The 21519-nt window shown below is 35.0% G+C and overlaps 1 protein-coding gene across 1 annotated transcript in view; it reads right to left on the bottom strand.

Moving 5' to 3' along the window:
- Positions 1-21519, bottom strand: part of Lrriq1 (leucine rich repeats and IQ motif containing 1) — a 190715-nt gene that overhangs the window by 66710 nt on the left and 102486 nt on the right. Inside the window, exons 16-21 of the mRNA XM_052165529.1 lie at positions 19536-19737; positions 16628-16747; positions 5471-5560; positions 4691-4812; positions 4085-4180; positions 3769-3851 (exon numbers count right to left, since the gene is read on the bottom strand). Of these exons, the coding sequence (XP_052021489.1) occupies positions 3769-3851; positions 4085-4180; positions 4691-4812; positions 5471-5560; positions 16628-16747; positions 19536-19737 (713 nt within the window). The remainder of the gene's footprint in view (positions 1-3768; positions 3852-4084; positions 4181-4690; positions 4813-5470; positions 5561-16627; positions 16748-19535; positions 19738-21519) is intronic.

Below are 21519 nucleotides of genomic sequence, written 5' to 3'. Positions count from 1 at the left end.
CCTTGAGACTTTCAGGAATTAAAAGAGCTGATGAATCCTTTTTCTCCTTCTGTGTCACTCTTCCTTCAAAACTATAGACCTGTTTTCACCTTTTTTAAATTATAAAAGCTTAATTGAGCATGAGTAAATTTGATATAGATATAAAAACATCTATTGTGGCTGCAGTCTATACTTTCTACCCTTATATTACGCCAGCTTCTATGCACCCAAATCTCTCCACTTAGAGTTTCTAAGGAGTGCAAGGCATCAAAACCAGCCACCCACTCCCTGTCCCCAGCCTGCTCATCTAGTCTTACTTCCAAATATGCTCGCTGCCCTCAGGTTATTGACACTGCATGTTTTCAATAGACATGGGCCTCTCGCCTTACTGCACGGCAGTTCTGAATCTTAAACTTCCCTCAGTATCTGATAACTCCAGTTCTGACCACCAAGTTCTGAAATATATTTTGTGTGGAGGGCAACAGAACTGACAGTCAGAAAAAAATGCAAAACAGGACGAGTCATTACCCTGTTGATGTTGATCACAAGGGGGGAAATTACTTACTAGGTAAAACAACAACCCAGGTCCAAACATCAAGTAAGTAAACCATGATGTCACAAAATTTTGGACTTCCTATAGAGACTGCCAAGCAATTCCTCCACCATCTTTCCATGCTTGCCTCTTCAGCTGCTTTTTCTATGCAAATAATCTGTTGTAACAAAGGAGCCATATGAAAGAAGCCAGACCTGCTTAAGAGGGCTGTAATCTCAGCTAGGCAGGACACCGGAGCCTGCTGCTCTTCACAGAGGATGGCCTGCTTTAGCCTGGCACATTTCATCAAGACCTGGGTTTCCCTAGCTGCCCTACAGGCCCCTCCCTCGTTGCTCCTCAACTGTGTTTTGTGAGTAACCAGCTTCTTCCGCAGTTTTTCCCCCTCTCTTGGCAATTTATCCCATCACCCACTACTGTTTGAAATTGCTAGGCTTTCTGCCCCTGCCATGTTTTCATTTTCGCATTAAATAAATATTTTTTGATTCATATTCCTTGGCTAATAAAAGTATATAAAAATATGAACAGGAAAAAATGACCTTCTTTCTCTTGACCAGCTATGACCGGTATTTAATGCTCCTGTATTCTGTGTGAATGCGAGGCCTCCCTGAGGATCACGGCTTTGTTAGGATGCAGAAGAGTGTCAACTCCATTTAATTAACGGATCCTGTTTCTGATACCCATCCTGACACCCTCAGCCAACAGCAGTAGTGAATCTTACAGCACTTTTTGGACAATGCTGCCCTCTCATGGCTTCAAGTTTTCACGCTGGCAAACTTTATGTATAAGATGTGCTTAGGAGCTCCATTGATATTTAAACTCTCCTAGTAAACATTTTCAGGTTTAGCAGAGTGTGGATATTAAAGTAAATATTTATTTTTTTTAGAAAATTGGTGGCTACAATTTTAAATCATGGTTACTTTCAAGTAAATTAAATACACATCACCAGTGACATGAATACTGGAAAGGCAACAATGGTTTGACTGAATTTTAATCTCTAAAAGACATCCCATCACAATCTGAGTAAATTCGTTGAGTAATTTACTCCGAGATGAAAATAACATAAGAGCCATGAACTTAATAGAAGATTAATTAAATATAAATAAATCCATTGAAGACGGTCTCTTTGGTTTTCTTTTCTCTCTTTTTATTCTTCTCATTTTTAACCCTCTCTTATTCCAACTGATTTGACTACTGTCAGGAGCGTATAAAGAAAGAAGAACCATGAAAGGCTCATCATTAAATTCTGTATTTAGGCATTCAGATTTTAAAGTCAAATTGATTTTGTGTCTTCAATATATTGATATTAACAACAACAACAACAACAACAAACCTGTGACAAAGAGATTTAAATCCCCCTCCACAGTACAGAGTGCTTGGGAGTTTGAAGTCAGTTGATGATCGCCATTTAAAAAGTCACAACTGTCACCTATGACTTTACCTACCACTTTATGCTTATTCAGCACTGCCAAAATATTAAGTTACAAATGGAGTTGCAAGTTTCACTGTGGGTTTTCCCTTCTCTAGGGTTTTGACCCTAGCATGCCCCCTTGTGACTGATAAAAAGAAACCTTTTGCTTAATTATATCTAGGTGTCACCAGGAATGCAAAACAAGAAAAACAGTAAGAAAGGAAAAGTTAGAACTATGTCAGTATTGCTTGGTGAATCCTTTGCTGAAACATTTAATATGCTGATTTATTAAACTTCCCTTAAATAAGGTTTTGGTGATAACAGCAGAAAGAACGACCTTTCCAGTGGCAGAATCATATAAAAATTCTACTGACATAAGCTTTTTCTCAGTTCTCACCATGGGAGGCGACTGCAAACATGGTGTTATTTCTTTTTAAAGAAGACCTAGCAGAAATATGAGTGGAATTTCGAGTGGGTCAGTTCTCCAACCTATTTTGCCTTTGAACTTGGCTCAGGAGTTCTCTATTTTTGCATTATTCTTAAAATAGCTCCTTTTGAAATTCATGTAGAAGGACAGAGAAACAAACCAAAAGAATAAAGAAGTTTATTGAACAACCTTATTTACTGCCTTGTATGCCACACACTCGGACTGAGCTTCAAAACTCTCCGGGTTTTGAGTTCCTGTTTCACTAAAGCACCCATGAAATGGTTTGGTTCAGAACAGATAGCCTCCATAGTGATTTACAAAATGAGTGAACAGCAGGCATAGACAAGGTGAAAGCATTGCACTTACTTAAATTCAATTAAAACTATTTAAATGCTCAATGCCTTGTGTCTGAAAAACAGTATACAAAATTACAGTTATCTGGAATGGATGCAACATAGAAATTAAAATAATATCACACTAAGATAAAAAATTATATGTTTAAAAATGTAAAAATAAGTTACCATGAATTTATCAATGGCTACTGACTGATATAAAAGATATCTTATGTATTAAAAAGTATTTGTTATTTTAATTCAGAATTTAAACTATATACATATGTTGCTCAGAATTTAATAAACATAAAAACAAATGTAATTTCTGAGCAACAAATATACATTTTTTTCTTGATTCCTTGTAACAAAACTTTATATTAGAAGAATCAGGTGTCTTATATTAAACTCATGAACTCACGAGATTATAAAGATTGTACGTAAATGCAATGTGTAGATCATTATAAAGTTTTGAACAAGTATAAAATCATAACCATTTGTTATTTCTTGCCTGATATCTGTTCATTTAGCATGGGTATGTAAATGAGACAGGACCAAAGAAAGACAGAATACTATCACAAGTAGAATAAAAAAATGATGCCTTCCAATTTTTACCAAATTCTTCAAAGTCATGAGAGAAATCAATTGTGGTTTTCTTCATGTGTGACTATCTACAGCTAACATCCACTAAACTGATGCATTCAGTTTACTGACTAGCCACACAATTTATGAGTGCACAAAGGAATGAACACATGGAGAAGATGGTTTTTGAATCAACATTTCATGATGTATCAGCTCAGAGACAAATTATAACACAGTTGACAAAGTACATAGCACACAGAAAAGTCATTGCCCATGTATGTAAAACTGGGACTATTTCAAAATATAAAAGGGCAAAATATATCATTAAGTGTGATAGTGTAATTTTCTTTGAAAATCAAGGATTTTATAGTTATTGTCTTAGACGTAATTATCTGTGTCTTAATTTATGTTCATATTAAATATAACATAGAAAACATGATTTAAAACTTATATTCAATATCATATATAGCTGCTGTTCAAAGGACATTACCTATTTTTTTCCTTAATTTCTTTGATTTCATTTTCTTTGCTCTCTTAAGCATTTGCTGAGCTGTAGAAATGTCCTTAAAGCCCCTATTGAAAAGATACAGTGAAAATATATAAGGTATATTTAGACATTTATATGCATGTAAATGAACATACATGGACTATATCCCATGCAATAAATTTATAATCCCAGTTAATGACTTATTTCAAAGATAAGTTTAGTAAAGACTAATGACTTCTTAAAACCCCCGAAATATCTACCTCAGATATCCAGAGTCCTTCGAACTCTTAATTTCTTCAGTGTAAAATAGAGGACTTACCATTCTTCTGAAATTTTTTCTTCTTTTTCAGATTGTAATAAACTCTTCCTACTTGTTTTTGATTCAGGTGTCCAGGATAGTGTTCCACTTTCTGATCTGCTAAAATGAATGTTATAAAACAGAATCAACAGAAGGGCATCAGCTCTTCTAAAAACTACAAGCTGTTATTGTCTCGAACTTGGAAATAAAATCTATTTAAGCTACAGAGGAGCTTTATCTTGAAAAGTAATAAAAGTCTGCCATTAATTTAAAATGTTTACATTTCAATTACATGGGGCATATTTCAATCCTTTCGCTGAAAGGACTGTGGTCCGGGGACTTCTGTTCTAGTCCCTCTCTCTACCTGCCAGGCCATGAAGATCCGTTTGTACAATTATTGCATTATTTCACCAAAATGTAAGCTTTGCGTTGCTTTAATGCATCTCCCCCACAAGTTTTTTTTTTTTAAATACTAGAATGTTTGTATTTTAACATTACATGTTCTCCATCTCCAGAACAAATCAATACACATCAATGTTTATAATTATTCTCTTTCCATAAGGGATGTACACTTTTGTCTTTCACATTCCTAAGTCGATGCCTGCTTCACTGAGTAACTTAGCTTACCTGCTGCTTAACTGCGAGTGCTCTGATGACATCACACTTTCTTTCTCATTGCATAACCAGGCTTGAGCTGGGCGAGCTGGTACAATAGGTGAAGTTTCATCATGTTTCAAAGTCCAAGAGTTCTTACGTTAAAAACATACATAAACGTAAAGGAAATGGAATCATTCCAGGATTTGTATTGGTACCTCACTTGGGTCAGCCGGAGCAGTCTTAATAAGAAAACTCATTACAAAATTAAAATGATAATAAAATGAAATTTCTGGAACATGCCTACATAGTCTTTTGTTACATGGCGAATAGTATGCTTTTCCCAATTGTAATATACAAATACATATACAAAATGATGAATTGCAAAGATCTTTAGAAATCTCAGAAAGCATAAACTTCAAAGATTATCAAATAACTAACAGATATTACAGTCCCTTGACCTCTGGCTGAGTATCCTCAGCTGCCGCTTCTCTGTGAGTATTTCTGCATTTTTAAAGTACTGTCAACCAGTGATTTTAGTCTGCTGCCAAATATGCAGCTGAGGCACATCATTTTTTTTCTGGCTACTGTGAAATAAAGCGTTGAAAGAAATCCAAAGTAAAGAAAAAATAGAGAGTAAATGAAAGAAAAGTTACATGAAAAATTACATCTGGGGATGAGGAGGAAGTCAAAGGCTTCTAAAAGTAATTATGTTTTTCAAGCCAATAAATTGTATTATTAATCACCACAGCACAGCAGAACCTTCAGAAGCCAGCAAAGATGGAGCACTCAGAAGTTTCCTTGACATGTTACCTTTGGCCAGGGCAGCTGGTTGGAGAGAGGCAGTGTTTGTGAAGGGAAGCTGGTGGAATCTAAAGCTGGCCAGTCTTTCTCCAAGGCATCCTGCACAAATAATGATATTAAAACGGACAACGTTTTGCTTGTAAACCTTTACCCCATTTCCTTTAAATTGTACAATATTCACAAATGGACACAAAGTCCATGAAGTCTTATGTATATAGGAAAATTTTTACATGCTACAATTAAAGGCTGTACTTCTGGTTACACACTTTAAGAAAAGAACTGATATGAGATTGCTCTAAAAGTGAGGTGAGCACTGTTCTGAGTATTTATTCATTACTGACTCTCAGCTAGGCCTAGAAGTATCTAAGAGAAATCAGCTTTTAGTCTATTGTGATGCAAATTACATTTTCTATTAAACTTTGATATAAAGACTACAGTATTTTAATAATTTAGAATCAGTTTTCCTGAAGAATTGCATTTAAGCTAGGGTTTGCTTTAATTTTTATTTTCAAAATTTCAGAAGTTTTATTTTTGAGTGAACAGAAGGAGAAATATTACTGATTTAAGAAATGTATAGTATGTCATTTCTGATGTAATTATACTCCAACACAATTTTGCAAACGGGGAAAGAGTTAGTTTATACTTCATGTGTGAAACTTTTACTGTGTAAAATGTTTCTCTTCATCCTCAATCATGCTTGTTCCACTTGCACAATTACCAAGTAGATTCCTTATTCAATAAAGTTTTATTAATTATATAAGTGGTATATATTTAAGATATAATTATATGAATTTTGTTTAATTGGCTTATCTTATCTGATTTAATCTGTGATTCTTTATGAACAAGTATCTCCAAGACACTTAATAGCTTTTAAAAGGCTGTAAAATAGCCAAACCCTTTGAAAGTTAGAATGACTGTATTCTGTGAGATGTTAACAGAGTTTTCCATTCACACAAGTTCAGTGTGTTTTGCTTACTGAATGAATGAAAAATGCAAGACTAAGGCATAATAGTGACTGCTGAGAGGCAGGTAACAACACACTTATTACTAAGGCACTATTCTAAAGAGACAGAATCAAGGTTATGGTACACCAATATCATTTGAATATAAGAACTATACCCAGTAAAATATCTTATGGGATTTCTTATTACAAAGGAATTATTAACATGCAAATATCTATGTCACAGTTATATTTGGTTTAAGAATTAAAATTGGGAAATGCAGAGTAAGTTCAAGAATTCTATTGAATTCTGTGGTGATTCTAGCATATAACAATCTATTAAACATCTGAGAGCATTTTAAAAATTCCTATGACAATAAATATACTCATTACTGAATTTGACAATAACCTTAATGTACCAATTCTACTAGGAAGTCATGTTTTGAAGTATTATGTTGTACACAGTAAATATACAAATTATGTATTTCAAACAAAGCATTCAAATATTCCCAAATAAAGCATTATTAGAGAGATACAGGGAGAGGGCATGGGAGAGGACTCTCCATAGAACCTTTAGTGGTCTTCTTTTCCATATCTGAAAAAGACAAGAAAATGGCAGCCAAGAAACAATGCTGTTTCTGGGGAAAGAACAAAAGGACCCAACAGATGGTTGTCAGAGTTTGAAATGAGAGAGGTGACAATGGAGAGCATTTCTGAAAATAAGATACTGAAACTGTTTGTAACATATTGAAGCTGATAATATTAACTTGCTAAATCATGTCAGAACCCCAGTGAACTCCCATTGACATTCAGAATGGTTTCTCTGTTTAATGACAGATGATAAAATATCTGATGATTGCCCTTTAAAAACAAAAGAACTGCAGTTCAATACAAAATTCCTGATGAGATTTATATTTGAAGCTTTTAAGTTTTTTTTTCCTGAGTGGCTATATATATATATATATATATATATATATATATATATATGCCAGGAAAGGTCATCAGTTGCCAAAGAGCAGATATCATCAAATTAGTGATGCTATTGTTAGGGAAATGGTTAAAATGAGGGTATGTGAAAATGAGACAATGAAAACTAGGAAAAGACACAGTGCTATGTCACTACTGGCTACGACTGGCTGTGACTGGATACGACTGGCTATGATGGGCTACTGACTACTGGGAGACAGCTGGTTCTGTCAATCTGGCATTTACTAATCTTCTTGTAACTTTAAAAGAATGTCTTTTTAAGCATCTGTCCAATCATGTCATTTTTTTTCCTGTCCTCTGAAAGTCTAGCTCCCCACCCCCTCTATAGCACTACTCTCTACAGGAGTACTACAGTCACAGTACTATAACTTCCTTTATGGAAGTTCTCTCTCTAGTGGTACTCCATTAGCAGTACTCTCTATAACAGTTCTACTGTAGTACTCCAATATCAGTACTCAATACCAGTACTCTATATAGATGTTCTCACTAAAGTAGTTCTCTCTATAGACGTTCTTTCTATAGCTATTGCTATATGCTCTGATAGAAGTAATCTATAAAACAATATTCTAATAGAAACACTCCATAGCAGTACTCTTTGTAGCACCTGTTTCTACACAGAACTCCAGTAGCAGCAAAACTTTAGTAGCATTCTCTCTCTCTAGCAGCTCAGTTTAGAGCAATCCTTTCTTTATCATATCTCCATATCAATATTCTAATAGCAGTTCTCTGTAGAGCAGGAATCCAATAGTACCCCACTCTGTAACTGCTTTATTACATAAATTACAGAGTCTAGGAATAATACATTACTTCTCAGACTTCTGAAGTGGGATATAATGAATTTGAGCAGGTAAATTGAAGCTAGTAATCTACTGCCTTTGAAAACAACACCTTAGGTCCTGGGGAGTGGCGGGGAGAAGGAGCAGTGACTTCTGATTTTCAAATGAGCCTGTACTTTCCCTATCCAAGAAAAAATGCTCCCATGGGAATCTACCAAACCAGTAAAGGCATCTGACAATTAACTTACTGATGGATATTCCAGGACAAATTCTAGGCTAATTACAATGACCTCAGCTAAATACACTGTGAGACAAATTACATGAATTCTGTGCCAACCCTATCAGTCAGAATACTCAGTGACCATTGTGAGAAAATCTGCCTTTGTAGAACTAAGGTCTAGATATTCTTGGACAACTATTCATTTCTGAATATTTTATGATAGCTTTTTATGTTCATAATAAACTTGTGAATATTGGTGCTGTTTCTTTTGGGGGTGGAAAAGAAGTTATTTACTGCACAATGTAATAAAATAAGTATCATCTGGAGTATAAAATAATATGGGGTTCTACATTCCAGGATTAGTCAGAGGGTGCTCTTCATATATCCATAGTTAAGTTTTATGTAGAAAAAATTGTGAAACACACAAAGTTCTTGCTGCATGAAATAAAGTTTACTTTTCTCCTGAAATCTTAATTCTTCTACAAGCACCAGAAAGTATACTAATATAACTTGTTATATTATATGTGGGAAACCTCATGTTCCTCAAAGTTCTTGGCACTTAATAAATTTGGTAAACTTTATTAAATAAAACAAAAAAATAGCTGTTGTTGCAAAGTGTCCTTGGTTAACCAACTGCTATCCAGCCTGATATTTAAGGCATAAAATCTTAGTAGACTGGCATAGGTATCTGATCCCAGGTAATTGGTCAAGCTAGTTTTATACTTATTTCCTTTTGATAATTGCAGTAGGGATATTGAAATGCATTTCTAACAAGCCATGAACTTGTGGTCATTTTCCTTTCATGTACCTACCCTGGCACCAAGCATGGTCTCTGCCGTGATATAACCAGTCAGCAATTCCTACTTAAAAGAGAATAAGTTCGAATTGGTTCTAAATGACTATATCATGATATATCTTTTGAATGCAGAATTTGGTTTAAAATATAATTATTTTTATTATGTAAGTAAAAGAATAAAATTTTAGTCAGGTCATATACTTGTACACAGAAAATATTAAGAAAAGTTAAAAATAATGGAACTTTGCGGTTGTTTAATTACATGCTCTCAAGTTGTAAGGCCATTGTAAAATAATGACAAAGGAAAGGAAGTGAAGAAAATCAAAGGAAGACGGCAATAGTTTCCTAATGAGTACTTGCTTTATATTATATACTTTCCTAATGATTCGGCAGAATGGCTCTATAGGCACAGTGTTTGGTATCGTGGCTTGATTTTGGAACCTCAGCACCCACATAAATGTTAGACATGATAGACTAGTATCAGTGATACTAATGAGAGGAGGGTATGGGGAGAAAGTATCCCATTACATACCTATATAATATTGTCAAACAGAAAAATTAATAATAAAAACAATTAAACAGTACATTTTAACTATTAGCATAAATTAAATTATAAGTTTAATAAATGGGCCAAAATGATTAGAGAAAGTAGGAAGCATTATTGGTGAAACACATGATAGGCCAAACGTAAACATCTAATAAAACCAAGGCTATGCTTCAACACTGAGAGTGGCAACAAATTTTTAAAAATACAACACAAAAATCACAGGAGACTAAAGAAAAAGATAGACAAATCAGACTGCATCGCAATAAATACTGCTATACAGCTCAGAAAACAACAAAGTAAAGAAACCCCACATAACAGAAAATAGCAGCAGCCAGGTAGTGATGGTGCATGATTGTAATCCAGAGCTTCAGGGGGCAGAAGCAGGCGAATCTCTGGGTTAGAGGTGACCCTGCTCTACAGAGTGAATTCCATGGCAACCAGAAGTAGACAGAAAAATCCTGTCTCAGAAATCAACACTAAAATTAAATTAAATAAAACATTCCACAAACCGCACATCTGGTAAGGAGTTCACAGCCAAGATGTAAAAGAAATTCAGAACTATTCCCCCGGAATATGTATATAGCACTTATCTAGGATATATAAGACCGGAAAAGGTCAGTACTTAGCCCTTGAAAAACTGAACCAACAAGACATTAAGACTACACAATGGAAAACAAGTAGCTAGATTTAAAAAAAAAAAAATAAAGAAATGGTCTGAGCAGATGCTCTTCAAAAGTTCAAATGCAAATGACCAACCTGATTCTGGGAAAAATGCTCAACATCATCATGTTCAGAAAATTGTGCATCAAAAAACACAGTGACGTGGCCCTGCATGCAGAAAATATGGCTAGTATTGAAAAATCATATGATAACAACCATCCAACAATGTGTGAAGAATGAGCTCTCTCACATTATTGGAGGCAGCATAAATTACTGTCGCCCATATTAGGAAACAACATAAAAATCTTTGTAAAACTAAAAGTTGAACTAAAAATAGGTTAAATGACCCCCAAAATTTCTCTACTTGCTATGTATCCAAATGAAATGAAATCAATGTGTTAAAGAAATACATGGGTCTCATGTTTATTCCAGCACTAGGCATAGTAGTTATAATATGAAATCAACTTAAATATCCATCATTAAGTGTGCAAACTAAATGTGGTATCCATGTATAGAGTTGGATGGTATTCCGCCAATAGAAATGATAGGAAGGCACTTGCAACAAGACAGATGATCCTGGAGGGCACTGAGCATTCAAAACAAACAAGCAAACACCCATGTCACTGCTCTAATCTGTGTGGAATCTCAATGAGCTGAATCATAGATGTGGAATGACCTCAGTCTGTAACGACAGTCAGGGGAGAGGAGATGCTGGATAAAGGGTCAGCACTTTAGTTTGGAAGCTGGAGTGACAGTTTGGGGGAATAATGTGCTTGCTATGGAAGTATGAGGATCAGTGTTCAGAATCTCAGAACTTATTTAAACGCTGAGCTTGATGCCTTGTCTACTATTATCTCAACATGCAGGAAGGGGAGACCAGGAGTCATTGGAGCAAGCTATTAGCCAGACTAGGCAAAATGTCAAGTCTGGGTTTTATTAGATGCCTATGCTCAATATAAATGAAGAGTGACTGAGGCCAACACCTGATGTCAACATGGATCCTTCACATGTGTGCAGTGTTCAGTCCTATACATTTCAATATGCATACACATGTGATGCACACATATGCATAAGCAAAAATTAACTTTTAAGAAAATTCAGTTCATTACCATACAATGTGACTAGTACTTAACAACATATCACTTTCTTTGTAAAATTCTGAGCAGATGACAAAGAGAATTACAAAAATGAAATTTTCTTTTAGTAATGCATAGATTAATTAGCTAAACTTGGTTATGACACTACTCATATGTGTATGAATATTTTAAAATATCATGTTACAGACAATAAATAGATATATTTTATTGGCCACTTAAAGAGTAAATATAATCTAAATAAATCTTCCAGTATTAAAGGGGGAAATTATAAAAAGAATATTAAAGAATATAAAATTGTGTGAAGCAGTTAGAAATCTATCATATATTTCATCACTACTTTTTCACCAAAAAGAAAAAAGAATTCATGAAATTCTTAGGCAAATGGATGGAGCTAGAGAACATCATACTAAGTGAGGTAACCCAGACTCAAAAGGTGAATCATGGTATGCACTCACTAATAAGTGGTTATTAACCTAGAAAACTGGAATACCCAAAACATAATCCACACATCAAATGAGATACAAGAAGAAAGGAGGAGTGGCCCCTGGTTCTGGAAAGACTCAGTGAAACAGTATTCGGCAAAACCAGAACGGGGAAGTGGGAAGGGGTGGGAGGGAGGACAGGGGAAGAGAAGGGGGCTTACGGGACTTTCGGGGAGTGGGGGGGCTAGAAAAGGGGAAATCATTTGAAATGTAAATAAATTATATCGAATAAAAAAAAGAAAAAAGAAAAGCAAACAAACAAAAAACAAGAAATTTGAAGCAAATTTGTACAAGAATTTTCTAAAACTGTTGAAAGACATGAACCACAAATTTAAGCAGCCTTGACTTCTCTTAAACCAAGCAGGGAAATTTAAAGCAAATTATGCAAGCTTAAGCAACAACAAAAATAAAAACATAAAACAAACTTAAAAGAAACTCACAACATGTCAAATTTCACTGAAAGTTGAATAAATGTTAGGAAGACCCTGATGAGCAAAGAAATATAATCACAGGGTTATTAAGGAAGAAATAAAAAGTTCAGACAAGGCCAAAGATCAAGTAAAATGCAAATGATCGAAGGAAAAGAAGAAAAGAAAAAACATTTGATTAATATAAAAGAAAGGGTTATAAGAAAGCTTAAAAATTGAACACAAAACAGAACAAATGGGGAAAAAGAAAATATCTCTAAAATAATTAGTTAAGCAGGAAACTAGCATAAAAAAGGAATATGTATTATGGATGCATCAGTGATACCATGATTTAATTATCATAGACATTTATGCTCTAACCAACGCTTCAAAATACGAGGCCTGTAATGTCATATCAAAAAGAGGTGGGGGACCCTCTAGAACATACCAGAGACCTGGGAGGTGAGAGACTATCAGGACTTAAAGGGAGATGAAATGCTCTTCAGTGGGGAGAGGGAACTTGTAGAGTCCACCTTCAGTAGAAAAATGAGGTGGAGGGATGGGGTTGCCATCCCACAGTCAAAAACTTTGACTCAGAATTGTTCCTGTCTGGAAGAACTGCAGGGGCAAAAATGAAAAAGAGCCCGAGGGAAAGGAGACCCAGTGAGGGGCCCAAATTGAGATCCATTTCGAGGGGAGGCTCCAAGGCTTGACATTATGACTGATGCTATGGTGTGCTTACAGACAGGAGCTTAACATGGCTGTCCCCTGAGAGGCCCACCAAGCAGCTATGTGAGAGAGATGCAGACACTTACACCTAATCAATGAAAAGAAGCCCGGGACCCCTGTGGTTGAATTAGGAAAAGGCTGGAATGGAAGAAGCTGAGAAGGAGGGCTACCCCTTAGGAAGACCAGCTGTCTCAACTAAGCTGAACTGCAGAGATCTCTCAAACACTGAAAATACTAAACTACTAACCAGGCAGCATACACAATCTGATATGAGGTCCGCAACACAGCAGAGGACTGCCTGGTCTGGCCTCAGTGAGAAAAGGTGAGCCTAACCCTCGAAAGACTTGAGGCTCCAGGGAATGTGCAGGTCTGATGGAGTGGGGGTGAGTGGATGGAGACCTCCTCTTGGAGACAAGGGAAAAGGTATAGGAGGAGAAAGAGTCAGAGGGCTGATTGGGAGAGACATAATGACTGAAATGTAAAAAAAGATTAAAGAACAAGAAAAATTATTCGTAACCACAGGATTGTAGTATTGTTTTCTTGGTAATGCCCAGATCTCTAGAGGGACACAAGAATATTTTAAAACAGAAGAAAACTATTATAAAAAAAAATCAATATTTTCACAACAGTCTGTGCTGGCAGATGGTTCAATCAGTAACATGCTTGCTATACAAACATGACGACTTGGGTTATAAGCCCTAGCACCTATGTAAAACTACTGCTGTGGACCACACGTGCGATCTCACTGTTTCAGCCCCTGAAGAATATTCCATGGGGATCTGTTAGTCATCCTTTCCCATCAGTAAGCTCCAGATTCATTCATAGACCCTTTCTAAAAATTATGTTGGAGAGCAATACAGGACGGCTGCTACATGGCTGACATTTTCCTCTGTCCTGTACAAGTGCCCAAAAACACATACACATGAATGTATACGTATACACACACACACACACAGAGAGAGAGAGAGAGAGAGAGAGAGAGAGAGAGAGACAGAGACAGAGACAGAGACAGAGACAGAGAGAGACAGAGAGAGAGAGATGAAAAATAGTAGAAATTTACTTGCTTGCAGAATATGCACATAATTTTTCTTTGTTTTCTAAATGTGTGTATGCATTTGTGTGCATCTAGGTTTATGCACATGAGTGGAATGCTCTTGCAGGCCAACAGAAAGAGTCAGTGCAGACTCTTTGGGGTTGTTTTAATGGTTGTGGTTGTAAGCCACTGGTTAGTGGTCCTGGGAATCCAATGTGGATTGTCAGGAAGACCATTATTTGGCTCTGAAACACTAGACTATCTCCCCAGCTCCATTCCTTTTTTGTTTACATTAAAAATTTCTCTAGACATTTATGAAAGTTACCAAACCTACAATAAATTCTTCCTGAAAATAGAAAGACAACAATCATATCGAAACCAATATAGCCTTCAAACCAAAACAAAACAAAAAAATTGATAAGGTAAACATTTAAAAAACCCTAAACAAATTCTGTAAGTGAAACTACTTATACGATCATAACTACCCTATAATTAAATTGGTTTGCTCAAGGAATGCAAAGTTTTATATTTTATATATTTTATATATTTTATATATTAAAGGAAGTCAAACATATATAAATATATAGATAACTATTTGATAAAATTAAAGGAACAAATAATCTTTATGACCACTTTCATTGTAATCTATAAGTACTAGGAGAGGTAATTTCTTAATGTATAGCATTTCTACAGAAGGTAAATAGGAATCATTTTACTTGGAGAATACATGTAAAAAGTTTTGATATCGAAACCAGAAAATGAAATAAAAGATATTTGTTCTCATCACTGATTCAAATTTCAATGGGCATAGTAATTGAGTTAATAGCAAGAAAAGTTAAACCATGTAAGAATAAGAAATAAAAAAAGATTTTTCTATTTATAGAATACATAATTATACATATAAGGTATTTAGAAACTTTGACAAGTTATCTACTAAAGTAGGAAGTAATTTCAGCTAAGTATCTGACTAAAACATTGATATGTGAGAATAAATAAAACTTACAGAAATGTCTCTAACACAGAAATATATCAAATACCAAGGAATAAATTTAATCAAACTACACAGATGACTATAAAAGAAAACTTCTTACTTTCTTTCAAATTTAGACAATTCAAAAAGTTTGTATCTTTCTGTTGGCACTATGATAGTAGAGCTGAACCTGATGTCTCATAAATACAAGTCATCATAAAGTAGTATTTTCTGTTTTGAATTAATTATTAATTCAATATTTAATTAAATGATAACAGGGGTTCTGATTCACTCATCTCTTCAAAAATTGTCTAACTTATTTTGAAGACCAGCAGACAGAAATTTAAAGTGGTAGCTAAACTAGAATGATATTACATTTATTTTTCCAATGATAAATAACTAATTGTCACCAATGTGTCACTATATTTAAAGGCAATCATGGAATTGCAATTAACTGTTGGGGCCAGTGAGTAGAGATAGGATTAGAGCTCCAATCGTGTACCACTGGGAACATGAGAGCATGGTCATCATCAAGCCTTATATTCACTATTTTCATATATATGTATGCATATATGTATATATACATATATATCTGTGATAAATTTTAATTTATTAATTATTTATAAGAGGTTCAAAACAATATTGAGTAATAAAACAGGACAACCATTCTTAGATGGTGTAATAAAATTACCAGTACATTTAATTTTGCACTTTCAACTACAACTGTGAAATAAGCCTAATTTGAACACAATCTTTACAACATTTTGCCTAATAATTAAAGCAGCATGAAGTAGTTTATGAGAAGGTATGGCATATACTGTAGACATATAGCATAAACAGCAAAGCAGATAATTCATACTCTTGTCAGGATGGAGACTAATGGTTGGAGACATCATCACAGTGCTCAGGATTATGCTCAATTGATAAATGGTTTACCTATTTCTGGAATTTTCCACTTCATATTTTCATAGCACAAATAAGTGGGGAGGTTTTATATTCATTTAAGGTATCACAGACATGAAATAAAAAGAGTTGAGGAATTGCTCTGTTTAAAAGAGATGAAGAAAATGATGCCAAGTACTTGCCACTTGCAATCCTAGCTTACCAAGTCTGACTAAAAGTTAGGCTTTAGAAGGATACGTACAAATTTGAATAAGATCAAATATACAATAATGTTCTATTAATGCTTTTCCCCAATGATTCCAATGTGGATAAATAAGGCCCTAACATTCAGAGAATCTAATTTAAGAGGACACAATGTCTTGTAGGCATTCCGGTGGCCCTTTATAGACTGTACAAACTAGGAGGACAGATTAAGAAAAGGGTAGAGAGTAGCCGAGGTAACCATCTTCTAATATTACTAACCACCTTTGAGCATGGCTCAGAATACACAAAATGGCCATGGTGTCTTCAAGGATAATGTTACCTACAACATTTGCAGCAACTGGCTAAGGAGTTAGCATTAAAACACTCTAGAAAAGTATTACCAGAACAGTATTTGCTTGACGCAGCTGGCACTTACCTCATCAAATTCAAAATCCTCTAAATCTATTTCTTCATATTCTTCTCCAGATTCTTCATCCTTGATAGCCTCTAGGGCAGTCACCAGTTTCTTTCGTAAAATATAGCCCTTCCAAACAGCCTGAACAAAAATGTAAAGTATGTTATGCAGGGTTACAGATCAAACCCTAAACCAGATTCTCTATGTTATCCCATTAGGAAGATAAAACATCTTAGAACTTAGTTTAATGGCTCAATAATCTGTTTTTTGAACTTTATGTGACATGTACAACTGCAAGATAAATTAAATAACCTCATGTGTCTGAATCTCTCGAGACTTCCTTTGTGGTAAGCAGAGAAGAATCCCTAACCCTCCCTCTACTGCACATGTAGGTCAACCAATCAATTATCTGACAATTCCTCTAGGACCCATTCTGAACCAAGAAGAAAGGCATTTTTTAAAAGGTCAATTTTGCTCATTTTCAAATCGTTATATTTAAAGTAAGACTATGCTCATTTAGAAAAAAAACCCATGTATTTAAATGACCATGTTGGGAGGATGATATCACGGCCCAAAATAGATTTGTTTCAGGAAAAAAGTTAAATCACCACAGAATAATGAAACTAAAAACAGTAAGGTACTTTAATAATCCTGAAATAGAGAAGTTCTCCAACCTATGTCCCAGGTACAATAAAGCTCCAGAGAATAGATGGCGTTCATGTGAAGCTGGAGAGTATGTATTAGGATACATGAGGTATAAAACCAGTGCGGAGGTACGTGAGCATATTGAAGTGAATTGTTTACATTTAAAAAAAATGTAAGATTACAAAATCAATTTTAAAAATAGTTTTATATAACTGTTAAGTGATACATCAGTACAAGCTCAAATTTTCCAGCATGTGGGAGATACAGACTGAATCTTGGTGAGGCCTGGGGTCAGTCCGGTTTACATGGTGAATACGAGGCCATGTCTTGAAAACGAATGATAAAAAGCTTTAATTCTCTTAAAAATCAACCTATGTTTATTACATATGAGTTTGAAACTGTTCGTGCTCAAAATAACTGTTAAAAACTAAAGTAAATGTATATGATATAACTGGAATCAATTAGAAAATGAAAATATGATTCACAATCAGTGTATAACTCAAAAAGTTATTGTCATCTTTAATGGATTTATTTGATTGTAACCTAAAAGAAACACTCCCCAAAGACAAATTTGACCGCAAAAAGTATTTTAGAGCAGTTGTATAACATTAATATTATTATTTTGCTACACTAGAATCAGAAGATACCAAGTATTCAAGGATAGAGAAAACCCACATCTGCAGCAAGCACTCTCAGAGGTCAGAACACATACTTCTCAGAAAAGAACCCAGAAAGCTGAATCAAAACCTACGCAATTGACCAAGAACCATTGAGAGTTGTCAGTAGATTGATAGCTGATATTTCTTTATTTGTTTATTTATTTATTTATTTATTTACCAATTAGCACATAATGTAGAATTTTTCCCTCTGGCATTTTACTGAGTATTTTCTTTTGATTGAGTCTCCCTTCCATTATTCTTCCCCACCGTTTTTCTTGGCACCAGGCACACAGGATCTATCTTTCTATTCCCAGAACTCCTCCCTTTCCTTTCACTTAACTTCTAAGGTTTTAATTAAAGCAGGCATTTGAAGAACTTTCCATTTTGTAGAGTTTTGAAATATATTTCTAGAATAGCTATCAATTAGACAAAATTACTAACTTTCACTAAAATCTTAGATGATTTGACAAATATTGTGATTGTGATTGTAGTGCTTGGAGAGAGTAATTTAAAATCTCCCATCGAAAAATGATTCAAGGCCATATGGATTCAGTATAGCATTCTTCCAGATCCTCAAAGATCATCAGTACTCCTCAAGTTATTATATAGTCAAAAAGGAAGGACTCTTCCAAACTCTTTCTATGAAGTATTATTTTTATCACTCCAAATACTAAAACCAAATAAAGATGCAACATTAACAACATGAGAGTCCGATATCCCTAATTATTAATATAAATGTAAAAATTATTAATAAGATAATGCACACTAAATTCAAGATCATTCACTATCAAGTCCTTGTCATTTACTGATAGATGAGTTATTTCATCTATGTATATGACATAGACTCAAGAAGAGAGACAACCTAATCAGCTGCTACTTTGTTGAACATAATTTTTAGCTCTAGGAACAGCACTAAGTGGACTGAGTGGATCATTAAAAGGAGAACATACAGTAGAGAGGGAAAAGTGGTGAATGGGGGCATAGAAAGATGAAATATGGGTGGATTTGATCAAAATTTGTTATACACACATTTAAAAGAAATTAAAGGACAAGTTGGTGGTGCACGCCTTTAATTCCAGCATTTGGGTGGCAGAGGCAGGCGGATTTCTGAGTTTGAGGCCAGACTGGTGGTCTACAGAGTGAGTTCCAGGACAGCCAGGTTTTTCGAGAAACCCTGTCTCGAAAAAAAAATTAAAAAAAAAAATAAAGAAACTAAAGGAGATAAAATAAATGCAATTCCTTGATACCAACTACAGACATACTGAGAAACAAACAAAGCAGGAAGCAATCCAATTTCTAATAACCTCGTGAAATATCTTGATATAAATCAAAGCAAAGAAGTACAGGACTTATTATAATGAGGAGAAGTTTAAAGACCATTGTATGGGTTAGCTTTAAGGACACTCAAGGTCACAGTATTTCAGATTGAAGGACTATTATCTACAGTCTTGATATCCAGGAGAACCATACCCCTGTTACCTAGCTTACAGCCTGTAAATCTATGCAAGTGTGAAATAAACTCAACTAACTTTAAAACACTGGCACTTGTAAAAACACAGAATGATGGATGAAAAATGAGAAATACATTTTTATGACTAACTTTGTTATCAAAAGTTTGAATTAACCTGAATATGAAGAGCAGCTTTCTCCCTCTCTTCTTGGATATTCATATTAGTCTTTCTTCTTTCTTCATTGGAAGTAGTCTGATTATTGATGACAGGATCACACAGGGGTTCTGTTGTGGTCGGATGCATTTTTTCAGAGCAATTAATATCTCTGTGTGTAATGTTACTATGCCATTGTGCTTGGATTACCATAGCTGCCTTGCTAAAAATAGAGGAAACTATTTTAGTATACATGAATACTACATGTATTGATGTAGTATACATGTACTACATGAATAATATACGAATATTACAGAAGGTAAATAAGAGGTCTTCATAGGCTGCTGCAAATACCGTGTTCTATATATGACAGGGAAACTACACCCAGGGAATCTGAACAATATGGGTGCCTATATTGGACCATGAATATGCTAGCAGCACTTGGTATGCCACTGCAGGTGAGAATAATCTTGCCAAGCTCCACCCCTACGTGAAGAGCTGCAGAGAGTAAATGCCAGAGGAAAGAGGATGCATCAGTATTATCCAGGAGTGAGACCTCGATAGGTTATCTAATCAAATATTGTAAGTCCTAAATGCATATGAACAACATTAAATGGATAAATCAGGTTGTATTTATATTCACATATATATATATATAATTACAAATTTATTAATTTGATGATGAGTAAAGGAGACACAGAAAGAGTTACAAAGGGAGAGGGAGGATGAGAATTATATACACAACTCTTGTAAAAATTTAAAACTATAAATAAAAAAGAGGTCTTTGTGGCCTGTCTCCAGAATTTAGATGACACTCACTCCCAGCTTTCAGTTCCAATCATCATGCCTCCCTGATGCCCTGTTGTCTTCATCTAATGATGAGAGACTCTTATCTCTTTGGCTCCATTACCCCCATGTATAAACCCCTTGATTATGGTGTCTTCTCACAACAATAGAAAATTACTTATACAGAAGTTGGACCAGGGAGTGGGCTATTTCAGGAAGAAGATGAGCAGGTGGATTTTGAAGGAATCCAGATGACTTTGGGACTTTGGACCAGAATAGTGTTTGAATGCTGCAAATAGAAATTAATGGACCATCTTAGAGAAGCGTGGACACCCAGGACAATGAGGGTCCAAGGAGAACAGTATTTGCAACTGGGTTAGAAAATTTTGTGGCTATACTTCAGCAAAAATGTCACTGCTTTTTGTTCTTGTCCTAAGCATTTTTGAGACTTAATCTAAAAAGTAATGGTCTAAATTCCTTAGTTCAATATTGATAATGCCTTGTAGTTATTATTAATCACTATAATGCAGATCTACTATGAAAAAGATCAAGTGGGAACAAAGAAATATACAGTTTGAAGAGAAAAAAATGTTGAGGCCAAGTCTTATACTGAGAGAAATCAGGAGACTCAGAGGAGGCTTGATTTGCTTTGGAACAAAGGGAATGGTACCCTGTGGGCAAAACCATCCAGCCAAGCTTCTAAATTCTGAAAGCAAAATTCTTAAGGAATTTGCTGCTCCAAGAAAGAGACAACAAACAAAACCTTCTGCAAAATCATTCAACCTGTCAATGTACCTCCAAAACCTACTAATGGGAACTGCCAACTAACTAACGGGCACTGCCAACTAACTGGCACTGCCAACTAGGAACGCAGTATTCAAATGTCTGAGATAAGAGCATCTCATCCAAACCAACATATTCCGTCCCTCTGCCTCCACTGGATCCTGGCTATATTGTGATGAAAAATGTATTTAATCTGATGCCAAAGTCCTCAAAATCTTTTGATCACAATACTATTTAAAAGGTCAAAGTCTCTTCTGAGACTTAAGGCAATCTCCTAACTGTAAGTTCTTGTAAAATAAATAAATACATAAATTAACAAATAAATGAGTAAAATTATATACTTCAAACATATAATGGCTTTCCCACATAAAGCTGCCTTTAGAGGCATGAAAGTTATACAAATTATGGAGTCATGGAATCTTCTGCCATTTTAGAG

Source organism: Apodemus sylvaticus, chromosome 20 (genome assembly GCF_947179515.1).
Source record: "Apodemus sylvaticus chromosome 20, mApoSyl1.1, whole genome shotgun sequence".
NCBI classification, from domain to species: domain Eukaryota; kingdom Metazoa; phylum Chordata; class Mammalia; order Rodentia; family Muridae; genus Apodemus; species Apodemus sylvaticus.
The sequence above is the reverse complement of the archived record's forward strand: the minus strand, read 5'-3'. Positions and strand labels throughout refer to the sequence as shown.